The sequence below is a fragment of the Fistularia commersonii genome, chromosome 1 (genome assembly GCF_037954325.1).
Source record: "Fistularia commersonii isolate RoL2024-O1a breed Wild chromosome 1, RoL_Fcom_v1.0, whole genome shotgun sequence".
Lineage (NCBI taxonomy): Eukaryota > Metazoa > Chordata > Actinopteri > Syngnathiformes > Fistulariidae > Fistularia > Fistularia commersonii.
Genome location: NC_141284.1, coordinates 28,157,798 through 28,183,257, shown reverse-complemented (window position 1 = coordinate 28,183,257; position 25,460 = coordinate 28,157,798). Strand labels below are relative to the sequence as shown.

The 25,460-nt window shown below is 45.1% G+C and overlaps 1 protein-coding gene across 8 annotated transcripts in view; it reads right to left on the bottom strand.

Moving 5' to 3' along the window:
• The window catches only part of slc8a3 (solute carrier family 8 member 3), a 174,163-nt gene extending 153,628 nt beyond the window's left edge, over positions 1-20,535 (bottom strand). For 5 of the 8 annotated variants that reach the window (XR_015107034.1, XM_086158553.1, XM_086158571.1 and 2 more), the window contains exons 1-2: positions 19,448-19,563; positions 294-2,160 (exon numbers count right to left, since the gene is read on the bottom strand). Coding sequence is in view for 7 of the 8 variants with exons in the window: in XM_086158553.1 (XP_086014679.1) it covers positions 294-2,074 (1,781 nt within the window). In the remaining variant the exon portion in view is untranslated. Of the gene's footprint in view, positions 1-293; positions 2,161-19,447; positions 19,564-19,963 lie in introns of those variants that run through there. The other 3 variants (XM_086158603.1, XM_086158582.1, XM_086158562.1) reach the window with 3 other exon arrangements.
• Between the last annotated feature and the right edge of the window lie 4,925 nt (positions 20,536-25,460).

The window sequence follows — 25,460 nt, the reverse complement described above, 5'->3', positions numbered from 1 at the left end:
CACACACACACACACACACACACGGAGGATTCGGTGCTGCACCGCTGGGATGAGAGGGAAATCTCCTGACAGCAAAACAAGGGGATCTAAAGTTCACGCTCAGAGGAGACGGCGCGCCGTCGATTCGCGCGAAGGAAATTCTTTCCGATTCACAAAGAGCTCGTTCCGAATAAAATGTCGAGAAAAAAGAAAGAACGGGATTCACAAACGAGCGGAAAGACGACTTATTCCTGACACTTTGCCGCTGCGGCGAAGAAGAAAAAAAAAAAAAACCAAAACAAACATCGCCTTACCAGGTCTCGTCGTTCTTAAACTCCAGCTCGCCGTAGGCGTCTTCGAAATCCTCCCCTCCTCCCTTGGCGAGCCCCTCCAGGGTGCGAAAAGGCACAATGACCGTCCCCCTGGCTCCGGAAGTCCTCAGCACCTTCACCTCCATGACGCAGATGCTCTCGCTGACGTGGACCGAGCCGCTCTCGAAGGTGAAGATGCCCGAGTGGTCGTCGTCCAGGATGGTCACCGTGGCCACGAAGGGAAAGCCCAGCATGGCTTTGGGGTAAGGGAGGCTGTTGGGGGAAAGGACCTCGTCCTCCGTCTCCAGGACGCGCAGATTGCTCAGCCGCACGAAAAAGTGCTCGTCCTCTTCGAAAATGTCGTCGTCGATGATGCCGATGCTTATCTCCTTGACCGTCTCCCCCGGTTTGAAGACCACCGTGCCCTCGGTGAACTCGTAATCGGCCCCGGCGTTGGCCGACCCGTCCTCCGTCTTGTAATCCACGTAGATGGTCTTGTTGACGTCGCCGCCTTTCCTGGCCACGGTCAGGATGGCGGCGCCGCAGTTCTCCAGGCACTGGTAGACGGCGGGCTCGAAAGCGATGCGAGATACGTACTCCTCGGGCTCGTCCACGCGCACCTCCTGCACGCTGGCGCTCTTTTTGGCTTGCTCGGCCACGTGCTTCTTCAGGATGTTCCCGGCGCCCGTCATCATGCGCGTGGCCTGGATGCGGTAGAAGGCACGGCTCTTTTGCTGGTGCGAGAGGGCGTAGTAGTTGGCCATCTCCACCAGCTGATCCAGCTCTTTCTCCGGGTGCTTCTGCTTCAGGTCCTTCAGAATCCTGATCATGTCGCGCCGGGATTCGTCCACCTCTTTGTTTTCTATCAACCCGATGAGGTTGCTGGCCGCGCCGCCGTCCATGAAGTGGGAGTTGACCATCTTGCCGTCCATCTCGATGCCCTTGGAGCGTTCCGCCTCCGTCTCGATGATGACGCCCCGGTGTTTGTCGGCGCGGTACTTCTTGCGCATGAACTTGTAGAACAGCAGGCGTCTGTCGGCCACCCAGGCGAGGAGGACGCAGACGGGGAAGAAGGCCAGCGTGAGAAGACCCTCCCAGACCTGGACCACGTTCGGCGAGAACACGGCCAGGATCATGTAGAGCCAGATGTAAGCGAAGACGCTCCAACCCGCCGTGATGAAGAACACCCGGAGGTGCTTGACCTTGCGAACCTCTCCTTCCGGGATGACCGAGACGCAGAGGCCGATGATGACGAACATGTTGAAGGCGGCGCTGCCCACGATGGTGGAGGGCCCGAGCTCGCCGGCTTTGAATTCGTGTCCGCACACCTCGATGACGGAGAGCATGATCTCCGGCGCCGACGAACCCAACGCCATGAGGGTGAGGTTGGAGACCGTTTCGTTCCAGACTCGGATCGTGGCGGTGGTCGTCTCCCCGTTGGGCCTCTTGATGACTATCTCCCTCTCCTGGGAGGTGATGACCTCGATGGCCGCCATGAAGCGATCCGCGATGATGGACACCCCCAGGAACATGTAGATCAGGGCGACGAAGTACACGATGACCCGGGCGATCTTGTCCCCCATGGAGGGGTCCTCGGGGTACCAGATGGGCAGGATGATACCCGGCCTGCACTTGGAGTTCCCCTCGCAGGTGGCGTTTCGGGGGGCTAGCGGGGGGCTCGGGGTGGTCCGGGCTTCCGCGCAGAGGAGGGTCACAACCGCCGAGACCAACCCCAACCAGAGGCGGGTCGACGACCCCGCGGCGACGGGCCTGGAGCCCTCCATGCACCCTCCTTCGTCTCTGGGGTCCTTACCGCTCTGAGAGTCCCTCCGGGCTCCAGCACTGGGCTGTGCTTTTACTCAGGCGCCACCTGAAGAACCACAACCAGAAATAAGAAGAATTAATCTCCATGTTCGCCGGACTTCGGACGAAACAGCTGCGCGACCGAGCGCTCGGGGTTTCGCGGGAAAGGACGCGTCGGCTCGGTAAATTCAGAAGAGCGCAAAGACTAAACATCCCCCTCCCTTTTTTTGATATTCAATTTATTTTATTTCCTGAGTTAGCGACTTGCTCCTTTCCCCTCGCTCACTGTTCGTAAGTATGTAAGACCACCTTCCACCACAGGACGGCGTGAAACCAACTGTGATTAGTTTGCCGAGACGCGGTCACAGCGTAAGTTCAGCGCTGTGTCGGCGGCAAAGAGGTTGGACGCTAGTAATGTGGCGAGTAAAGATTTATAACGACACGTAAATAGGTAGAAACGAGCGAAAGAGTCCCGGTGAAGTGAGCGAATGGCCGTTTAACTTGTATGGTTGAGGTCGACAGTAGCTTGGGTAGTGCTAATAGCATGCGATCGCTAGCCGCTAAGCTAACTGTAGCCTCGTGGCGGGACTACTGTGTATTGGAGCCGAGTGCAGGTTTGGAATGTATGTAAATGTACCTGTACGAAGGGGAAATGGGAACAATTGCTATACTGGTTTTGTAAATAAGAATAACTGTGATTAGTTTGCCAAGACGCGGTCACAGCATTAGTTCAGTGTTGTGTCGGCGGCAAAGAGGTTGAATGCTAGTAATGTAGCTAATATCTGTGTTGCAGGTAAAGATGTATAACGACACGTAAACTGGTAGAAACGACCGAAAGAGTCCCAGTTGAAGTGAGTGAATGGCTGTTTAACTTGTATGGTTGAGGTCGACAGTAGCTTGGGTAGAGCTAATAGCATGCGATCGCTAGCCGCTAAGCTAACTGTAGCCTCGTGGCGGGACCACTGTGTATTGAGTGTCGGTTTGGAATGTGTGTAAATGTACGTGCACGGAGGGGAAATTGGTTTTGTAAATAAGAATAACTGTGATTAGTTTGCCGAGACGCGTTAGTCCTGTTCTGTGTCGGCGGGAAAGAGGTCGGACGCTAGTAATGTGGCTAATGTCTGTGTTACAGCCGACAATAAAACCCGCAAAACCTACACACTGAATCATCATCATTCACGTGTGCGACAGAACCAATAACAATCGTCCGTCTCAGCCGGGACGGTTTAAATTTGAGGACACCGCCGATAATTACTGAGGAATAACAAAGGCTGACGCTGCCGAGGCGCTTTTGTAAACACGAGGACGATGCTGCTTACGTACGCCATGATGAATAACAACAAACTTAAATCTTCCGATGACTGGACTGGCAACCGTTTTCGTTGAGCGTCATGACAACCATTACATTCCCGTTGGTTTTGCCGACGGCGTCCTGCGGCCCGTCACGCCATTTGGTCTCCTGAGATCCGGGTTTATTGCAGGATTCATTTTTTTAACAGCTACAAACTTGGATTCAGGCAGAACTTGAATACGATAAAAGCGAGTTTCAGTCTTCAAGTTAGAATTAAAAAGAGAATTTAAAGCAGGAGAGTCCGACTTATTTTGGTCAAGGGGGGCCGGACCAGTAAAATCATAGCAGAATTACATAGCATAGCGTAACATTAAGTCCAATTTTTTCCTTGCTTTAGTGTAAAGGAGAACAGGTGAATGATAAAAATATTTCTGTCATGAGCCGTTCCTTTAAAAATACATGTAAACAACCTGAGATTCATGAAGAAAAGTGCTAATTCGACAACACAATGTCTCAGTTTTGTCTTTTCACTTGTATTTTGTTGTATTTTTTGGCCTCGGTGCCTCCACACCGAGCATACATGTCTCTTACAACCTCGACAAACAAATAAGTCCATTTTTCTCGGAAAACCCTTCACTCCATTTCCACGTTTCTCTTTTTTGACCACAACATCTTGCCGATGGGGGTGTCGGGTCCGACGGAAAAGCAGATACATTTCTAACAAGAAGTAAAAATGCTATTTAGAGACCCAGAAGCCGCATTGCTAGCATCTGTCACATAGTGCTGTGTCATGTTGCTAACACTGACTGAAACAGCGCAACCCTCGCGGACAATATAGGAACTGCATATTTAATTAAAAGAAGTAGTTCATGATTTTTTTTTTTTTTTTTTTAAATTGTAGATTTATTGCACAGGTCGGTATGGAACCCCTGGTGGGACGCTAACGGCCCGCTAGCCGTACGTTTGACACCCCTGATTTAAATCATCCACATACGAGGACGTGGTATCTGAGATACCGACACTCATCTGGCGAGCGCTTTGTTTGTCGTTCGTCGAAATCTTTTCCTGCCAACCGGGCTTGAATTTCCTCCCTTGAAGACGTTTCTCGTCTCACCCGAGAGGCCTCTTCAGTTTCAAACGGGCCGTGGGGAGTTGGTCTACGTAGCGACGGCTCGCTATGCTAATGACAGAGTTCTTGTCGCGTATTTGTGAAAAGATTTCGACAATAAATCGACTCTCTTATTCATACGTCCGGACAATTCATGGTCTCCAATAAACTCCTGCATATTTTTGGACATGCTAATTTAGCTCTGCGGCTTTAGCTCCAACAGCTAAACCACCATGCTTTCTTTTCCATGCAGACCACACATGCTGCAACAACGGAGCATCACGGGGTGGCGCTCACTTTTAAAAATAAATGTAATCCCATCGTCTCCATGTCAAGACTTATTTTTTTGTTTTTTGTTTTTTTGGTAAAAACAACATCGAAACCATTTCTTCACGTTTCTACTTCATAGATTCGACTGATACGTTAAAAATGCATAAATCCTACGGTGGCAACTGGACTTGTTCAAATGCTGCATTCAAAGGGTTCGATCGACCATATTTCAAATCCTGACTTTAAAGAGCACAAGCGTGTGTGTGTGTGTGTGTGTGTGTGTGTGTGTAAGAAATTCATTTTCATGAGTGCCGTTGTTGAAAATATCCTGCCGCACAAACAACATCATTGCAAGAACTTGAGGCAGGTGCAGAAATATTTCCCCCAAATCTTCGACATCCACGAGATCGTTTTAATAATAAAGTAATAAAGTTTATTTTCGGTCAAGATGTGGATCCGCGAGCTCGATGATGAGGATTTGAGCACGATGGTGAGAAATCTCCGGGGTAATCCTCCGCGGCCGGACCAAACAGCTCGCTCAGCAGGAGTGCAGTGTTGCCAAACTAAGCACTGTCCAAAATGTCGCATTGGCAAAAAAAAAATAAAATAAAAATGCGGGAGCAGAACGAAGGCAGGAGACCGTGGAGGGGAAGCAAACCGAAACAAAGGCCACAGATGTCCTGTCCGAATCCATTAGACCGGCGGCGTCACAACCTGAACACGGACCTCGTCCGGATTCATCGAATCTCACGCTAAGCACGTACGAACACGGGATTCGGCGACTTTTAATGTACGAGAAACCCGCTCCGCCTCAAGACGGAAACCTTCTGCAGCCTCCACAACACCTACGTTGACATTATCCGCTTCCCCCTTTGCCTTTGTCGAGCTAAATGTACGCTTTTTGTATCTTTAAGTGCATTCTTGTGTTTTGATGTCGGTAGGTTGATTACCTCCTGAGCTCGATGTGTACACTACGCTAGGCACTTTAATGCACTTTGGATAAAAGCATCCATCAAGGGGAGCGTGATTTTGCTGTGTATCGCACATTTTCATACTTGATCTGACTTCCTAGCCCTTAAAATAAAAGGTGCAACACGTGAAAAAACCCCCTTCGACAATAGAGGAAAGTTTTCATCAAGTCATTTATTATCCAAAACGCTCATTGGTTACATAAAGAGAAAAACAAGCGGCTCAGGGACCTTCTTGCTGTGAAGCAGAAGCACCAACCTATGAAATATTCCCATGGAGGAAAATTAAATTAGGCCATTTTGGGTCCGAATTCTTTGACTTTTCGACTCGTTTACATTACAATTATTCAACATTCACATATTTACCACGAGATGCACATCCATATGTATATGGAGCGAATGGTGCGCAAACCTGAAATTGCACCATCGTTCCTTTTTAAAGGAAATCCCGAAGAGGATAAACTGTACGCTGCATTTCTCGCATCACTTCTAAAGAGATAATGAAACTTTGGGGCTCAACTTGAAATGAACTTCCTCCCCCCAGATTGAGAAGCGGCCCGATCCAGAGGTAAGAAAAACAGGATGACATCAAACGGCAGCTGAAGTCGGAGAGCAGAAACTTGAATTTAATTGAATCAGCAGAGCCGTTAATACGTACAAGAGCCGGCTACCAACTGACAGCAATGAGCACTAGGAAAAAAAAAAAAAAAAAAAAAAAAATCAAGATGCAGCTTAATGAGAGGAAAAAAAAAAAAAATCAGAAAAGCTTAACACGGCGGCGTGTTCACAGAATGAAACCTTTACAAGCGAGGAAGGCGAGCGCTGCTTATTACCCAAAACCTCCATCAAAATGGAAAACTGACTGCAGGGATAAATAAGCGACTGAAGGCAGCAGAGGCTACAAGAAGATGTTTTCTTATTTTAGAAACAGGCTGCACTGCTGACCGGCATGGTTTTCCCTGTCGGTTACTTCGCAGAGGCTGAAACTGCAACGAGGCAGAAACCGACAAACAGCGCTGATGTTATAACATCGCGGCGCTGAGGATTTAAGCTGAGGAGGGTCTAATGAATTTGTAGCTCAGGAAGGTCGGTCCCGATTTAACGTCTCCGATCGATATCGTCAAAACGACGACTACGGATGATCTGAACGGATCTGCAAGATATTTCAAAATGTTCAATAACTATTAACCTTTTTGGTCTGTTAATTAGCCAGGACAAAACTGCAAAATTATCAATAAATAAATAAATAGTGAGACGCAAAAATTATCCGAAAGCAGCGAGAGCTGGAGCTAAAATTTTAGCGAGAAACCGGTTTAAAAAAATCTACAAGAAAGAACTTGAGCGGTGAAGCTAATTGTTTTAGACAACCGCATTAGCATGCTACTACATGCGGCTTACTTTGCTGAGGCCAAGTGTCATTGCTAAATACCGTAGCACGCTGCTGGAGAGCATAAATCAATTGAAGCTAAGTGTCATACATTACTGCAGCAGAATGCTAAAGAGCAGCTGAGAAAAAAAAACAACTGTTCGATTCAAAACTATCGTCAGCAGCTTGTGAAACAATTATTTGCGTGCTTTAGAAAGCTACAACGCTAGGTTTCAGAGCTTGTCCAAAAAGAGCTAGCTTCACTTGGTGTTAGCGGCAGGTTAGCATCCTGCTGCAGAGCACGACTGACACCCCTGACACCTGCAGTGAGTTAAGATAATCACATTAGCATGCTACAACGTGCGGCTTACTTTGCTGAGACCAAGTGTCAATGCTAAATACCGTAGCACGCTGCTGCACGGCATAAATCAATTGAAGCTAAGTGTCATACATTACTGCAGCAGAATGCTAAAGAGCGGCTGAGAAAAAAAAAACGACCATTAGATTCAAAACTATCGTCAGCAGCTTGTGAAACAATTATTAGCATGCTACAGAAAGCTACAACGCTAGGTTTCAGAGCTTGTCCAAAAAGAGCTAGCTTCACTTGGTGTTAGCGGCAGGTTAGCATCCTGCTGCAGAGCACAACTGGCCCCTGACACCTGTAGTGAGTTAAGATAATCACATTAGCATGCTACAATGTGCGGCTTACTTTGCTGAGGCCAAGTGTCATTGCTAAATACCGTAGCACGCTGCTGCATGGCATAAATCAATTGAAGCTAAGTGTCATACATTACTGCAGCAGAATGCTAAAGAGCGGCTGAGAAAAAAAAAACGACCATTAGATTCAAAACTATCGTCAGCAGCTTGTGAAACAATTATTTGCATGCTATAGAAAGCTACAACGCTAGGTTTCAGAGCTTGTCCAAAAAGAGCTAGCTTCACTTGGTGTTAGCGTGCTGCCGCAGAGCACGACTGACACCCCTGACACCTGCAGTAAGTTAAGATAATCACATTAGCATGCTACAACGTGCGGCTTACTTTGCTGAGGCCAAGTGTCATTGCTAAATACCGTAGCACGCTGCTGCACGGCATAAATCAATTGAAGCTAAGTGTCATACATTACTGCAGCAGAATGCTAAAGAGCAGCTGAGAAAAAAAAACAACCGTTCGATTCAAAACTATCATCAGCAGCTTGTGAAACAATTATTTGCATGCTATAGAAAGCTACAACGCTAAGTTTCAGAGCTTGTCCAAAAAGAGCTAGCTTCACTTGGTGTTAGCGGCAGGTTAGCGTGCCGCCGCAGAGCACAACTGACACCCCTGACACCCCTGACACCTGCAGTGAGTTAAGATAATCACATTAGCATGCTACAACGTGCGGCTTACTTAGGCCAAGTGTTACTGCTAAATACCTTAGCACGCTGCTGCACGGCATAAATCAAGTGAAGCTACGTGTCGTTCATTACTGCAGCAGAATGCTAAAGAGCAGCTGAGAAAAAACATCTGTTAGATGCAAAACTATCATCAGCAGCGTGTGAAACAATTATAAGCATGCTATAGATCGCATGTCCAAATAAGAGCTAGCTTCACTTGGTGTTAGCGGCGGGTTAGCCTGCGGTGAGCTAAGCTAAGACCACATTGAAACCACATTGAAAAGACATTGGAGTCCATTTAAGGAGGAGCTGCTATTTGTTTCCAAACACCAATCATCGGGCAAAGCAAAATGTTTACTGTCGTCAGTTTCCATGCTGGATGGGCCTTTTTAAGAGAATATTTATATTTCAGACGGTTAGCATCGTGCAGCTGATGAGCTAAGCGGTATTGACGAACTGGCTAATTGATTGAGAAACCATTTAAGGTGAGACAAAAACGCTGTGTTTGCTGATTGGTTAGAAACACTTTCCAAAGATCACACGGCGACACCGAGACTCTCTTGGCGTACGACCTCGCTAGGAATTTGTATATTAAATAGCTGTTTACTTTCACGCCACAAATTTCGCCGCCATCGAGTGATTTCATCTTTCTACGCAGAGCCGCCACGCGACATGTAAATTAAGGGCGACGCAAATACTATTTGCACACTAATTACACTCCGGGATTGCATTTGCATTTGTGAGGGTAGAATTGGACCGTCGCTGGAAATTTAATCAGGACTCTTCAGCAGCGATAAGCATTAAGTCTCATTTTGTGCAAAAAAAAAAACAAAAAACTACAGAGGAACTTAAGATACATATTGCAAATGACATATCTAAAATAAGGGGGACGTTCAAGCGTTGACACGCACCACTCCCAATTAATTCCAACACTGACCCTGTCAACCGCAAATAGTTGCGGGTGAACTCACTTAAACTCAATTTATGCGTCATTTAATTACTTTTTCCGCCTCAGTGAAATGGACTGAAGTGAATATCACAGATTCTTTGACTGAACCAACCGCGACAGTAAATGTTTGTAATATAATACATTTTGTTTCCGCCCATGGTTTTTTGGGGCGGCTGTGCATGAAGCTCATCCAAACAAGGTGTTTACAAGTGTCAGGTGTTTAAAGTGATAGATTCATTTAAGGTGTTTACACTTGATTTTGCTTTGTTTTCATCGGCTTGCAATAAAATTCAACGTTTCCGGAGTAAGATACCAAGATTTCGGCTTCTGAAGAGAACCCGAACATCACAATGTCATCTGCAAACGAGGTTGGTCAAAGTAAGTAACAATAAAAAATAAAATTAAATTAAAAAAAACTCAGTAACAATGAAGGCAAGAAGAGCTGGAAATTTAAATTGAAAAAAAAAATCTAAAGTAGCAGTAGTGGCTCGCTGGAAATTTCTGAAATTTATAAAAATGAAAAAAAAAAATTTAAAAAATTAGAAAAAATTAATGAATTAAAAAAAAAAAAATCAAGATACATCCATCTCACAACAGCTCCCCTCTGGAACTGAAATGATATGCAAAAGCATTTCAAACCCCCTTTGTTTTGACTGCGTTAGCTATGCTATGCTACCTTGTCACTTCAGTTATAACCCATGTGTTGTTTGCCGCTGCAGCTTGCAATATCCTGCATGCGAAATATATGCTGTACGTTTAGCAGAAATTAGCTCATTTCAAATCTTAATTATCATCTCTCCATTGACACTTTCGATTTCTCTCTTACTTGGATGGTACCATGTATTTTTAAATTAATGTCATTTAAAAATGTGCATTATCTGGCAAAAATGTTTTTTCGTACAGCGTTTCACTAATTATGTGGAAAAAAAAAGAATAGAATTTTGGGTAACGCGGAATAAAGATCTAAGAATCCAAGCACTGCCATGTCTGTTCATCCATCAACGGAAAAATAAATCAGCGACTGTTTTTCTACAAACTCTATTTGAATTAAAACCCAAAGGCGTAAGTTTGGGGTTCATCTATCAGACATAAACGCAGGTTCCCGTGTCGGCCGATCAGCCAGGCGCTCACCACGGCTATTTCTTTCACGAATACATCAAGCTAGCTATCACCACGTAGCAGTTAGCACGGCTATCATTATTAGCGTCAGAACCCGACTTGAGCTCATCTGAAGTTTCAACCGAGTAAAAGACAGTTCTTTCCTCCCGAAGTGCTCGTCGGGAAACGTCGGGTTCCCGTAAATCATTTTAAAGAGCGACGGGACCGCGAAGAGCATTGATCGAGGGAAAAGCAGAAGACGATAATAAAAGTCGCGCTCACCGTCGGCCCTAAGCAGTTTAACTCTCCACAACTTATCTTATCTCAAACAACATATCCTTGAAACGCTGAAATGCTACTTTCCTGACAAATGAGACGAAATCGACTCCGGGGAAGACCCGCTTCCGGCCGAGCCAAGCTCTCGGGGCGCATCTGGCGACGCACCCGAGATAAACGGGCAGATATACTTTATTAAGCCCGTGGGACAAAGCGTGGAGCTCCAGCAGCTCAGTCACAACAAGGTGAAGGACAGATAATAACAAATAGCGTGAAGAAAAAGAAAAAAAAAGCGGTCGACCATCGTTCGCCTCCCGCGCCTCCGGCGTCATCAAATTGAGAAAAATTGATCCGCTCGACACTGACAGCGTCTCAGAATGCGGTGATGGGACGGCGGGAAAATGTTCTATGAAGATGTAAGACAGTAACGAGTCCTTTTTCGCAGAATCACCAGTGGACGTCATGTCATTTTGAAATGACTCCCACAAGTGCATATTTTGTGCAGGATTAGCGATGTCTTTTTTTTTTGTACTCTACTGACAATATTAAAAGAGAGCGCGTGCTGCGGGACGTTCGCTGGTCATCGGACGCCGACTTCTAGAATCCCAGGGATGGAAGCAGCTTTAAGAATTTACACCCGGAAAAGAAAATGCACCAAAATCGTCTTTTCATGATCTAACTTATTCAGCACAGCCGTCCGTCGGGAGGGCTGGAGCCAATCAACAACGGGTGAGAGGCGGGGTTTTACCGGCTTCTGGTCGCCTGTCGACCAGTCGATCACAAACGGAGAAGGTCAACTCTCACAACAACGGACAATTTAGTTCTAAATTCACCCCCGGACTGTTTTGTTGGGGACCCGAGATACAGGACGAACCCTTTTCTGCGACTGTCCGAGTACACTGTAGATTCAGCCTATAGATAAACACTATATGGCCAAAAGTATTGGCTCATCCGTCCAAATTATGGGAATCAGGTGTCCCGATCGCTTCCATGGCAACAGGTAGACGGAACCAAATCCAGTCGGAACTTTTCTTGCACCTAAATATTCCAACGTCAACTGTCGGTTGTATTAGGACTTGTGTTGTCTTGCGGGTCAAAAGTGACCCACTACCATGTTTAGCTGTAGAAAAAACACTTTAACCTATTTTTTTCCAACTTGAAATTTAATGACTTTTCCTAAAGAGACCCCATAATTAGAAAAAGTGATACTTCTTTTTTGTTTATGTTTCCATGTGGGCTGTACACCGCTAGGGTACAAAGATGTCTTATGGGTCCTTTTTGACCTGTAGGACGAGGGGAGTAAACACAATGTTAAGATGGCACCAGGGTTAAAAGAACATGGAAGTGTTTGGGAACGACAGCAACTCAACCAGGAAGTGTTGGGCCACGTAAACTGAGGGATGCAGAATGTCTTTACATTTGTGTCGCCAGCATGGAAGTGTGATGGTCCTCGCTCCCAAATATTCCAGGCAACTGTCGGCTGTGTTAGAAGAACAGCAACTCAACCACCAATCGCTGACAAAGAGGTCGCCAAGTTTTTGCAGAGTCAATGGCTAAAGAGCTCCGAACTTCAGATGAGGTGAAGCAGAGTGCTCAGAGAGCTTCATTGAAGGGGTTTCCGTCCAAACCACACGTCGCAAAGTGCGATACAAAGTGTGGGATGCAGCGGTGGAAAGCACACCAACACTGGACTCCAGGGCGCCTTCTCTGGAGTGACCAATCGCGCTTCTCCATCTGGCAATCGGATGGACGAGTAGGGGTTCGGCGGTCACCAGGGGAACACTACTTGTATGACCGCATTGTGCCAAGTGTGAAGTTTGGTGGAGGGGGATCCTGGTGTGAGCTTGTTTTTGGCCCCTTTGTTCCAGTGAAAGGAACTCAGAAAGCTTCAGCATACTGAGCCATTTGGACAATTCCATGGGAACCGTTTGGATTTGGACCCTTCCTTTTCCAACATGACTGTGCACCAGTGCACAAAGCAAGATCCAGAAAGACATGGAGGACAGAGAACTTGACTGTCCTGCACAGAGTCCTGACCTCAACCCCATACAATACCTTTGGGATGAAGGATAACCGGAGAACCAGGCCTTCTTGTCCAACATCACAAATGCTCTTCAGGAAGAATGCTCAGAAATTGCCATAAACCCCTTCCTGAACCTTGTGGACAGACTTCGCAGAAGAGTTGAAGCTGTTCTAGCAACAAAGAGTGGACCCACGTCATATTGATCCCTATGGATTAGTTATGGGATGTCACTTAGGTTCATATGCGAGTCAAAGCAGCTGAGCCAATACTTTTGGCCATAAAGTGTTTCCCATTCAAAGTGGAAATGCAGCGGGATGGTGACGATGAGATGCACAGCGTATCATCCGCTCTGCAGGTATCTACTTTCCCTACAGGACTTGTATGCCTCCTGGACGCCTCTCACCCAGGACATGGACTTTTCCAACCACTCCCCTCTGGCAGGAGGTTGCGGTCCATCAGAACCAAAGCAACCCGCCACAAAAACGATTTCTTCCCATCTGCAGCCTGCCTCATCAATAATTCCCCGGTCCTCCACCGACACGTCCCAAAACCCTCTAACTCACTGATTTGCACAACCGACCACGATCGGCTTGATCTCTTATTTAATGCCCGTTAAATGTTGTCTGTTTCGGCAACGTCAACAAAAGCAAATTCCTTGTAGTTCCAAAATTACTTGGCAGGTAAAGCAATTCTGATTCTGGGTCTTTAATGATCCCATCATCTGGAAATTGTTTAGCAGCAGCAGCAGCAGCAGCAAGACATACAAGGACAAGGCAGTGACATGCTGAAAATAAAAGTAAAAAATGAATAAACTCTGAATTGTTAAAGTGTAATCTAAAAATCCATGATGGACGACAGTTTCTTATGAATGCGTGCAGAAAAAAAGCCTTTTCAACAAAAACATTATATGGAGATTCAAAAAAATCACACGATTAAATAAACTGTGTCGGGTTAGTCATTTTGTTTGCCCGGCTAAAGAATTCCAGATGCGACCAAGCGGCCCAGGCGGGTGGTGTTGTTATAAATCACGTGGCGGTCTCCAGGTAAAACTAATCCTGTTCAAAGAGGGCTTAAGAGGCCTTTTCATAAAAAAAGAGGGCGCTGGATGGCGAGCGGCGACGCGATGGAGCGACTGACTCCTGCAGCCGGATTAGGAGACGGCTTTTCAGCCCGGGCGATGACGTTCCACGCTTAATATTTCGTACATTTTATGACAACTTGTTTTTGCAAGTTTACCTCTCGGTTGTTTTCGCACTGAGGAGCATACCGTCATTGCCGGATTATAAGACGCCGTTTTTGTTCCTGCACCTTTGGAACACTGCGGCTTAAACGACGACGCGGCTAATTGATGGATTTGTTTTGTGCTAACGAGATTCACGCCACCAAAACATCGAGCCTCGTCACATTGGAAATGTCTATGTTGGAACTGGAGGTCTGGAGGACGACCAAAGAGAAGATTGACGGACGAAGCGAGAGAGGATATGAAGGTAGTTGGTGTGAGAGAGGAGGATCCAGAGAATAGGGTTAGATGGAGAAAGTGGATTCGCTGTGGCAACACCTGAAGGGAAAAGACCAAAGGAAAAGAAAAATTTGTCACAGGGGTGCAGGACATGTATGACAGAGACAAAGTGATGATTGAGATGGTTTGGACATGAACAAAGGAGTGTTCATGGTGAAGATCTGAGTAGAAGGTTGCTGAAGGTGGAGCTGCCAGGCAGGAGGTCTGGAGGAAGACCAAAGAGAAGATTTATGGACGTAGTGAGAGAAGATATGAAGGTAGGTTGGTGTGAGAGAGGAGGATCCAGAGAATAGGATTAGATGGAGAAGGTGGACTCGCGATGGAGACCCTGAAGGGAAAAGACCAAAGAATAAAGAAGTGAATACTGTAATTTCTGGACTATTAATCGCTATTTTTTTCATACAGTCTAAACACTGCAGCTTAAACGACGATGCGGCTAGTTAATGGATTTTTTTGGGGCGCTAACCAGCTTTGCGCCGCCAAAACCTTTAGCCTCGTCACATCAGACTGAAGAAATGAATGTGAAATTCCGAGGTGAAGAAGACGACTTTAACGGTTTTAGTGATCAGCCGGACTTTTCTTTGTCTTATTTATTAGTCATCTTTTGCATCAGCTGTGTAACAGCCACTGTTCGGGAAAAAAAAACGCATTTCCAGTACGCATTTGTGGGTTTTTAGAATTAAAAGTAAAAAAAAAAATAAACACGTACGTAAATATGTCATATTATAGCGTGGACACCTGCAGCTTATAGACAAGTGCAGCCTATATATGCAAACAGATTTATTTAGGTATTTTTAGCCACTGCGGCTTATATTCAGGTGCGCCCAATAGTCCAGAAATGACGGTAAGTTGCATTTAGTAAAAAATAAGGTGAATTTTAGCACAACGGCTAAAATCAGTTTATTTATTTCCTGCCTGGATCAAACTATATAATGGTCTTTGGTGACTATTGACCCCCATTAAAAGAAATACTGTACATTTAGGAAAAAAAAAGGTGAGGGAGACGAGAAAAGAGTTGCGAAAAAGAGCGACGGTCACAAATAACAACGACAAAGACTATCCCTTTTCAAAATGGAGTCCAGCGTCGCCAAAACACAAGAACACATTTAACCGCCTGATCACTGGCAGGATTGAGGTTTTTTTTTGTTTTTTCCACACGCCGGAACTGAAAGCAAAGTCGAAAGAGACGTCAAACTGTTTCAGTTCTGAATAATAGTCCAAGTCAGGTTCAAGCCAACTTCCAACTCAGAGAAACCGCCTAACAGTTTCTAAATTTTGGGGCTTAAATCCATCTATATTTCTGTGATACACAGATGCAAACAGGAATGGAGAAAAAAAAAAACGGATAAATTAAATGACACAACTATATTTTTGTTTGTTTTCTGCCATTCCACGACAACATTCACTGTAGACGTTCAAAAACATCCCTTTTTTTTTTTTGCATCGCCACCATGATCTCCCCGTATCTGCCGGGTTTCCTTCGACTTCTCCGGTTTCCTCCCGCCGTCCAAAAGCACGGCAAGGTGTGACTGAAACTTCCCGGATGTGTTAAAGAGCATTAACGGTTGGACGTTTCTATATGAGCGACGAATGACGGTGTTGAACCCCAACTCTCGCCCCGATGACGCCTTAGATCGACTGCGACCCCGAGGGCAGGATAAGCAATATAGATAAATCAATATGAAGTATACAAAAACAAAAAGAAGAAGCCGGAATGCTCTTTGGTTTCAAGTTCCTGCCGGACTTGGCTACACGCTTTAGTGATCTTTCCTTTGTTGCCGCTGCACAGCCGGGGAAATTGACAAGCTAGAAATTCTGTCCAATCAACCGTCCTCAACAGCAAAAGGGTCATAAAAATAGGAACACGGCGGCGCATTGCTTGAAATCATTTTATCTGTCAATGACGGCGAGCACGACGTGCTCTTCATTTCTTGGTCTGAACAAAGGTACCTGGAAGAACATCCTTTCTGACCTTGGACATCCTTCATGTTCGGCTCCATTATCAGACGCTCACCGACTAAAGCGAATATTCTGAGGGCCTTTCGTCCGCCCGCCTACATTTAGCCTGGAAATGTTTCCCCGAAGCTCGAAGTTCCAAGAGAGGTGGACATTCACAAACATCTACACTGACGTCTGCAGGTCCGACCGACGGCCATCGGAGTTTGCTGACAACACCGTCCTCCCGTCCCCATCCACCTCCACCTCGGTTCCAGCTTGATGCTGGATCTGACCAAAACGAAGGTGGTCACGTCCTCCAGTAGGCAGAGGCAGCAGCGAAACAGCACAGATACATGGGCACTAGCCTCGAAGACGTCCTGAAGTTCTCCTCGGACGCTGAGATCATCAGAAAACGTCACCGGCGGCGGTACCTGCTCAGGAGGTCATTTCAGGTTAGCGGCATAATCCTAACCACGTTCTACGACGCCTTCGTGGAGAACATAATGACCTTCTCCTTCACCTGCCGGTTCCTTTCTGTCACCCAACACAACCAGGAATCACCAGAACACCAACTTGATCTGCCCCAAAATACACCCATCCAGATCACGGGAATCAGGTGATCCGATCACTTCCAAGGCCACAGGTGGATCAAATCAAGCACCAAGGCATGCAGACTGACTTCACAAACATTCGTGAAAGAACGTGTCGTCAGCATGGAACTGTGATAGTCCTCGCTCCTAAATATTCCAGGCAACTGTCGGCTGTGTTCGAAGAACGGCAACTCAACAACCAACCATTGACAAAGAAGTCGCCAAGTTTTTGCAGAGTCAGTGGCTTCAGACCTCCAAACTTCAGGTGAGGTGAAGAACAGTGTGCAGGGAGCTTCACAGGATGGCAGTCGGATGGACGAGTCTGGGTCTGGAGGTCGCCAGAAGAACACTACTTGTCTGACCGCATTGTGCCAAGTGTGAAGTTTGGTGGAGGGGGGATCATGGTGTGGGCTTGTTTTTGGGCTTCAGCACACCAAGACATTTTGGACAATTCGATTTGGACCCTTCCTTTTCCAACACGACTGTGCACCAGAGCACAAAGCAAGATCCAGAAAGACATGGAGGACAGAGAACTTGACTGTCCTGCACAGAGTCCTGATCTCAACCCCATACAACACCTTTGGGACGAAGGAGAACCAGAGAACCAGGCCCTCTTGTCCAACATCACAAATGCTCTCCTGGAAGAATGCTCAGAAATTGCCATAAACCCCTTCCTGAACCTTGTGGACAGCCTTCCCAGAAGACTTGAAGCTGTTCTAGGTACAAAGGGTGGACCCACGTCATATTGATCCCTATGGATTAGGAATGAGATGTCCCTTAAGTTCATACACAAGTCAAGGCAGCTGAACGAATACTTTTGGCTTTTAGTTTAACTGGCCTCTCTCCCACTTCCATGACAGTCAAATCCTGAAGAACAGCCAGAACAAGCCTCTCAGACCAGTCCAGATCTTCCACCCAGCCTTCGAGTAGCTCCCCTCTGGTTGCAGACTGCGCTGCAAAACCCTGAGGAGGTCAAGCTTCAACTCCAGAGCCGTCCAACTCCTCACTTCCCAGCAACCCTGCAAAACCCTCGTCGCCAAAACCAGCGTGATACCACTCAAGATCGGTTTATTTTAGAAATGCAGAGCACAGCTTGTCTCTTACCAATAGTACAATTCACACCTAATTATTTATTGATGTTCATAATTTCATGCTTCTACCTGTGCTAACAGCCTCATGGCTAACTCATGGTGTGTCACATTCCCTGACTGAGTCAACAAACATGGGCTAGATCAGATAAACACAACGCTAATATGAGCGCCGCTGTATTTTCCAAAGTAGCGCTAACACCGATAGCCTCTCCATTTCCCGCTACGTCAACAATAGATAAAGGAATCCGTCTTGACCAAAGGGAGGAACAGGGGATGCAGGAGCTGGTAGGAACTGCTGAGGTTATAAAAGTATTCTTCGGTCGGTAAAACACGCTTGGTCTATCAGACCGAGGTGGACCAGAGCGGAGATGAAAACATCAAAAACCCTTAATCATCTACGGAGCGTCAGAAGCACCAATTTTTCTAATTTTGGCAACATTAAAAGGTGCTATGACTACTCGGAGGTGCTTTCCAAACCTGGACAGTCACACCAGTTTGTTAAAACATCTTCAAAAACACTAGGCAGCCATGTTTTTGAAGGTTTTCCAAAAGGGTCCGTGCAAAAACACTTGTTTTCTACGATACCAATCAAATATTAGCGCCCAAACGTCGCCCCATCCGGACTTTCATTCAACTTCCAGCAGAAAGAGACGCAAACTTGACCTTCATCAACTATTCGGATGAAATACCGCAATTTCCGGAAGATAAGCGGCGACTTTTTTAGATTAAACAACGATGCGGCTAATACATTAATACATTATTAATATATATATATATATCTAGTAAAATACAAATTGATGATTCCTGCTGACAAATGAAATCCAAATTTGACAGAATAACAAAATCTGCATATTAAAACCGGTTACCGTAATTTCCGGACGGTAAGCCGCGACTTTTTTCACGTAAACAACCCTGCGGCTAATATATGGAGGTTTTTTTTGGGGGGGCTAACGAGCCTCACGCCGCTAAAACATTTATCCTCGTCACATCGGACCGATGAAATGATCGGGAAATTAAGAGTCCTTTCAACTCCGACACCGAAGACGAAGACTTTGACGGTTTTAGCACGCAGGAGGAAGCCCGAGATAGCCACCGGCTAGCTGGTGCGGCTTATACTAAGGTGCGCTCAATAGTCCGGAAACGACGGTACTCGCCGTCTTCTAGCATTGCCATGCGAAGCCGGAGGAGTCGGAAGATTAAAAAAAAAGAGCAAACAACTTAATTCCTGACATCTGACACTGCGCTGAATCCCAATAAACACCGGACTGCGACGATATGATTAAAAGCTAACGTGACACGGTCAACGCGCGGTCGTTGGCCGAACGGATAAAACGCCGGTAGCCGCAGCTGCTAGCGCCTCTCACGCCCCGCGTCTCCGGTTACGCAGCGGCGAGAGCATTTCGGTACGTCGGCTCTCCGACCGGACCTCCGGGATCAGAAGCGACAGGGACCCCGGAATAGCAGAGCCTCCCACGTGGAACGATAAATACCGACCCGCTAACGCCTTCCTCCACGTGGATCCCGGAGCCGCCTCGGGATCCGACTGGAAGCCTCCGGGGCGTCCGGGTCGACCTCCACCGCCTCCCCCGCAGATCTCCATCCCTATTTTGAGCAGGAGGCTATTTGAGATGGGCGTAAACATGGACTCAGCAGACACATGGAAGCTCAGCTGTTGCTGATTAATCACCAGAAGGCCGTTTGGCTCAATCAGACACCTGAGGGGGGGAATCCCTGCTGGAGCCTCCAAGCATACAAGTCAGGAGATGCACTTTCTCAAAAACGTAGCCGTAGAAATGTCCGTGTGTGTGTGTGTGTGTGTGTGTGGCGCCAGTCGTGTCCACGACACACCCATCAGACGTTTCCAGAGATCCTTTTAATCCGGCGGATCACGTCTGGCAGCGGGTGGGCAGGACGAGAAGATCCTTCTCCGACCATCATCATCATCATCATGATCATCTGGGATCCCTCCCACCCTGCATGCACGGTTCACGGAGTGGGGGGGTCACCTACCTGGATTTGTATTCCGTGGGAGTTCCGCGTCCACGCTGAGATTCGGGTCCTGACTCCCCCTCCGCCCCCCCACCCACCCATCCACCCTCCTTCTTCCTTCTCGATGTTCTTGGAGAGGGTCAGCTCGACAGCAGACGATGATCTTCTCGCTTCTTCTTGGATCTCTGGAGACAACCTCCCCCTGCCACCTCCTCCTCCTCCGGGATGGACGGAGAGGCAGGTCCACCACCTCCTCCTCCCACCTCCTCCTCCTCTTCCACCCCAAGCGATTGGATGAGGAGGACCAGAGAAGATCTCCCCGTCGTCCTCTCCTCCTCCGCGGATCCTCCCCGGGGTCGCGGAGCTGTCAGTGCCGAAGAGGAGGAGGGAGGAAGAAGAAGAGGAGGAGGAGGAGGAGGAGGAGGAGGAGGAAGGGGGGGCGGTCAGTATTATTATTATTTTGTTTTTTTAAAGGTAGCACCCCCGGGTGGTGAAGGATCTCCAGATAGATCTCCTCCTTCCTCCTGCAAGAGCCGTGAATCAGCGCTCCTCTTCCTCCTCCTCCTCCTCCTCTTCTTCTTCTTCCTCCTCCTGTCCACGCAGGACGTCGGTGTCTCCTTCTAGGGGATTATCAGACGGAGAGAGAGAGAGAGAGAGAGAGAGGGATGGATGGATGGATGGAGGAGGAGGAGAGAAGCTCTGCTCGGTGGAGTTGGAGCTCCGTGCCGGACTTTGCGCACCATCTGAGCGGCTCCTCCGCCGCTCCTCCTCCACCAATCACCGTCCCCGCTGCACCGAGACACTTCCGGGTTCCGTGACGTCCCCCTCCCTCACACACACACACACACACACACACACACACACACACTCCTCCACCAACCGGATTATTTGTCAATATGATTCCCGCACCTCTTTCGCGGGGGAATGGCGTCACCGTCAGCTGAGAGATGGAGGAAAAGGATTCACACTCGGTTTACCTGGAGGGGGGGGGGTTCCACACACACACACACACACACACTCACACACCGGAAAAAAAAGGGTTTCAAGTATTCCAAAGGTCCAGCTGTCCAGCCTCTTCTCGATCCTTGCAGGAGGAGCTTCTCTTTGCACAGCTGAGATACATTTGGATAAATTGAGATCCTCCGGACAGATGGGAGGTTCTTCTCAGACTTATTTTCTTCTTGTTCTTAATAAGAAGGATATCCATCTTTTGTCAGGTGATGCTCTGGAGAAACAACCTCACTCACGTATTCAGAGCAATTATATATTTTTTTTTCTACAAATAACCTGCTGCGTGTTTTGGGTCTTTGGGAGGAAACCCAGGCAGACCAGAAATATAACCAGGCACCACCATGCAACTCCCTATTCTTCTTGTTATTGTTGTTGTTATTATTATATTTTTTATTCGTTTAATTTTACTATTATTATTATTTTATTTTTCGTATTTTTATTATCATAATTTAGTATTTTTATTTTGTTATTCTTATGATTTTGTTATTCTTATTTTTATTATCTTATTACTATTATTATTATTATATTCTTATTTTAGTCACATTATTATTATATCATTCTTGTTTTATAATAATAATTATTATGATTATTTTAATTTTATTATTTTAATTTTATAAAAATGATTCTTTTTTTTTTTTTGTCTTTTTTTTTTCTTATCTTTTTAGTTGTTGTTATTGTTATTGGTAATATTAGTAGTGGTATCATCATCATCCTGGGGTCGGTTTACGGCAGGATTTTAGCCTGTTGAAGTTGTTGCCTTCTGCTCGAGGTGCATCCATGACGGCTTCAGATTTCGTAGATGTAGAAACTGTATGTGACGATAAAGGCATTTCTTCTCTTTAAAGATCAAAGATCACGCTCCCAAAAAGGCACACGGTCCTCCTGAACATCCTGGAAAGCTCCATTTGAAGAGCGTGCAAGAAGAAAGGGATCAGCAAAAACGCCAAAAGTGACTGTTCGCGTGTCGTCTGCAAACATGGGATCAAAGTCCTGCTGTATCTTCAGCGTTCTTCTTGGAACGAAGATGAAGGAGATGGCGGTGGGCTTTAAAAAACGGAGGACTTGTCCGAACCCCGTCTCCACCGATGGGATGGAGGTGGACGTCGTGGACGAGTGCAGGCCGACTGCGGTGCTTCAGCTCTGCAGGGAAGGTGATGGCTGGAAACCACCTTCTCCTCAGGACCTGCAAGCCTGCATGAAAGATCCTGGGTGATCCCTCTGTTCCAACCAGCTGCAGCCCATCGGGACCAAAACCAGACACAAAAAAAGAAAATCCTTTCCATCTGCCTCATGTCAGAGTCTGTATAATATAAATAAATATAAGTATTATTTCTTATAAATACAATTAATAAATTCTTCATATAAATAAGAATATAGAATAAACGATGTAAATACATATTATATAAATATATCATTTATGGTATATATATATATATATATATAATATTCAATTGAATAAATAATATATATTATAAGATATAAAAATAATGCATATTATAAAAATGTAAAAAATATCAAAAATATTATACGTAAAATGTGTATTTACATATATATTATTTTATATTCGTATACATATATGAATATATATATATTCATATATATATTTATAATTCATATTTTATACATAATTATGTATAAAGCTTATATAAATGTTGTACAATAAAATATTTATGTACAAATAAATAATACATATATACATATTTATATATATATATATATATATTCTACATATTAGGAAATATCATCATATCATATCAATATTATATTATATATATTATGTAAATTAATTTTATATTATAAATATATATATATATTTTATATCCATATGTATATATACTTATGCATATATATATATTTTTATATTCATATAAACAAATCTATATTAGCCCAGTGGTTAGCGGTTGAGAAGCTGCGGGTCGGTCTTGGTTGGTTGATGCGGCGCGTGGGTCAGTTGGTAAGATGGACAGTTCTTCACGTCGTTCTGTGGATTCCTCTGTCCGTCTCTGCTGGTAACCTCCTGTCGGTAACAACCTTAACCAGTTTACCGGCGTCTGCGGTAAACATCGGTTAGTGATCCGGCCTCCAACTGTCTCTGACTCGCTTCCCTGTTTATCACGGCCGTCTGGTGGTTTCTGTCAGTTCCTGCTTTCCCGTCACCCTCAACTTGACCAAAGCAACACTTCTGATTTCACGGCCGCCCTGATTTCACTCTTAATTCATAAATAACCTTTTACATGTTGTGTGTTTAACACCGAAGCCAATCCTTCGTAATCGTAAAATAACCTGTCGATTCAAGCATTTCTGCTTCTGATAAACCATCTGCAAGTCCGCGTTTCCAATTTCAGCCAGTAGGAGGAGCCTGCATGAGCATGTGTGTGTGTGTGTGTGTGTGTGTGTGTGTGTGTGTGTGTGTGATCCTCCACCGCACACTCAAATAATGAGCTTCAGCAGCACATTCACTCACAACCGCTGCTGACAAGACAAACCAAACCCCAGGGATGACGGGGGTGTTGACACTGCCGGCACTTCTAATTACGCCGTAATAAAGACCTAAAGAAAAACACACACTCCCGTGGCCAGACACGCAATGTAAAATTAATACGAGTGTTTAAAAGGCCTATTAAATTAATTAACAATTAATCAATAATGGATTGTCATTAACGCGCGCAGAAACAGGGGAACCTTGGGAGACGTGGAAAGGAAACGCTTTCTTTTTCCTTTCTGGACGACGCCAGAAAAGAGCGAAGATCGGGGTCCAATTTTAATTATCCGCCATTTTGTCGCCCGGAATTCTATTATCCCGTTCGGATTTCTACGCTTGTTAAATCGGAATATGAAATTGGGAAACAGTCGCCTCCCCGAAAGGTCGGGGTAATCCGGACTCCCGCCGCCGTCCAGGGAGAGACGCGATTATTATGTGAAGGACGGTCGGATGTTTTAATGAAGTTTTCTTATCGCCGTGAAGAAAGGGGGGAAATTAGAGCGGTCAGATTTGTTTCGCCGGTTCAGTCGTGCCTCCGAGGGTCCGAGGTTTGAGTTTTGGCGTCCGAAGCGTCAGATCAAGCGGGATTCAGCTGGAATTTGGGTAACAGTTCAGTAAAACCACTTAAAAAGTCACTGAAAACCGCTTTTGGTGAATCGTCTTCACACCGACCTTAAGAGGCACGACACGACAACAGCAGCCTCGGAAACATAAAATAACATCCATCTTAAAATTGAAAATAATCGCCATCCCTGACGTTGCTGTATTTTTTTGCTATTTTTTAAAAATGACTATTAATTTATGTTTCTTTTCTCTCACTATCTCCTGACTTCTGCCTTTCTGTTTATATTTATACACATATCTATTTCCTTTTTTTTATCCTTTGGGGATCAATCAGGTTCATATTATCTATGTTTATCTTAAAATCGAAAAAAAATCATCATCCCTGATGTTGTTGTTGTCTGTTGTGTATTTATCAGCTATTTTTTAAAAATTACTATTTATTTTTATTTTTATTTTTATTTTCTCTCACTATCTCCTGTCTTCTGCCTTTATATTTATGTTTATATCCATATTTATTTTCTTTTTTTTATTTTATGGGGATCAATAAGATCTATCTTATCTATGTTTATCTGAAAATTGAAAATAATTGTCATCCCTGACATTGTTGTTGTCTGTTGTGTATTTATCTGCTATTTTTTAAAAATTACTATTTATTTTTATTTTGTCTCACTATCTCCTTTTTTCTGCCTTTCTATTTTTATTCATACCCATATTGATATTCATATTTATTTCCTTTTTTATCCTATGGGGATCAATAAGGTTTATCTTATCTATATTTTAAGAATAAGAATAAGAACAACTTTATTTATCCCGAAGGCAATTGTTGTGTCAGAGTTTCAAGTAAAACATAACAATAATAGATAATAATAGGAAGGAAACAATAATAGATAATAATAGGAAGGAGGGAGAGTAAGAAATACAAATAAAATATAAAGTGTCAAAGTTAAGGCTATTAAGTGTTTTAAGGTCTTAAAAAGTACAAAGATTCGATTTGATATTTATCTTAAAATCGAAAAATAATCATCATCCCTGACGTTGTCTGTTGTGGATTTATCTGCTATTTTAAAAATTACTATTTATTTTTATTTTGTCTCCCTATCTCCTGTCTTCTGCCTTTCTATTTATATTAATACTCATACTTATATTCATATTTATTTCCTTTTTTTTTTTGATCAGCAAGGTTTATCTTATCTCCATTTATCTTAAAATATTCCCACTCCTCCTTCTTCCAACTAGCTGGTGTCGTGTATTTCCGGGAGTTTCCGCGTCGCCATGAAACTCAAAAGATGACGCTCACGGACGATCGCCTCCCGAAAGGACGGCCCGGGGGGGGGAAGCGACCGCAGAGACGCGATTAGTTTGTGGAGGACGGATTTAACGACGCCTCCTTATCGTCCTGAAGAGGAACGATGGCGGTGGATGGCGGTAATCTCCTTGTTTTCTTTCATCTATCTTATTTAT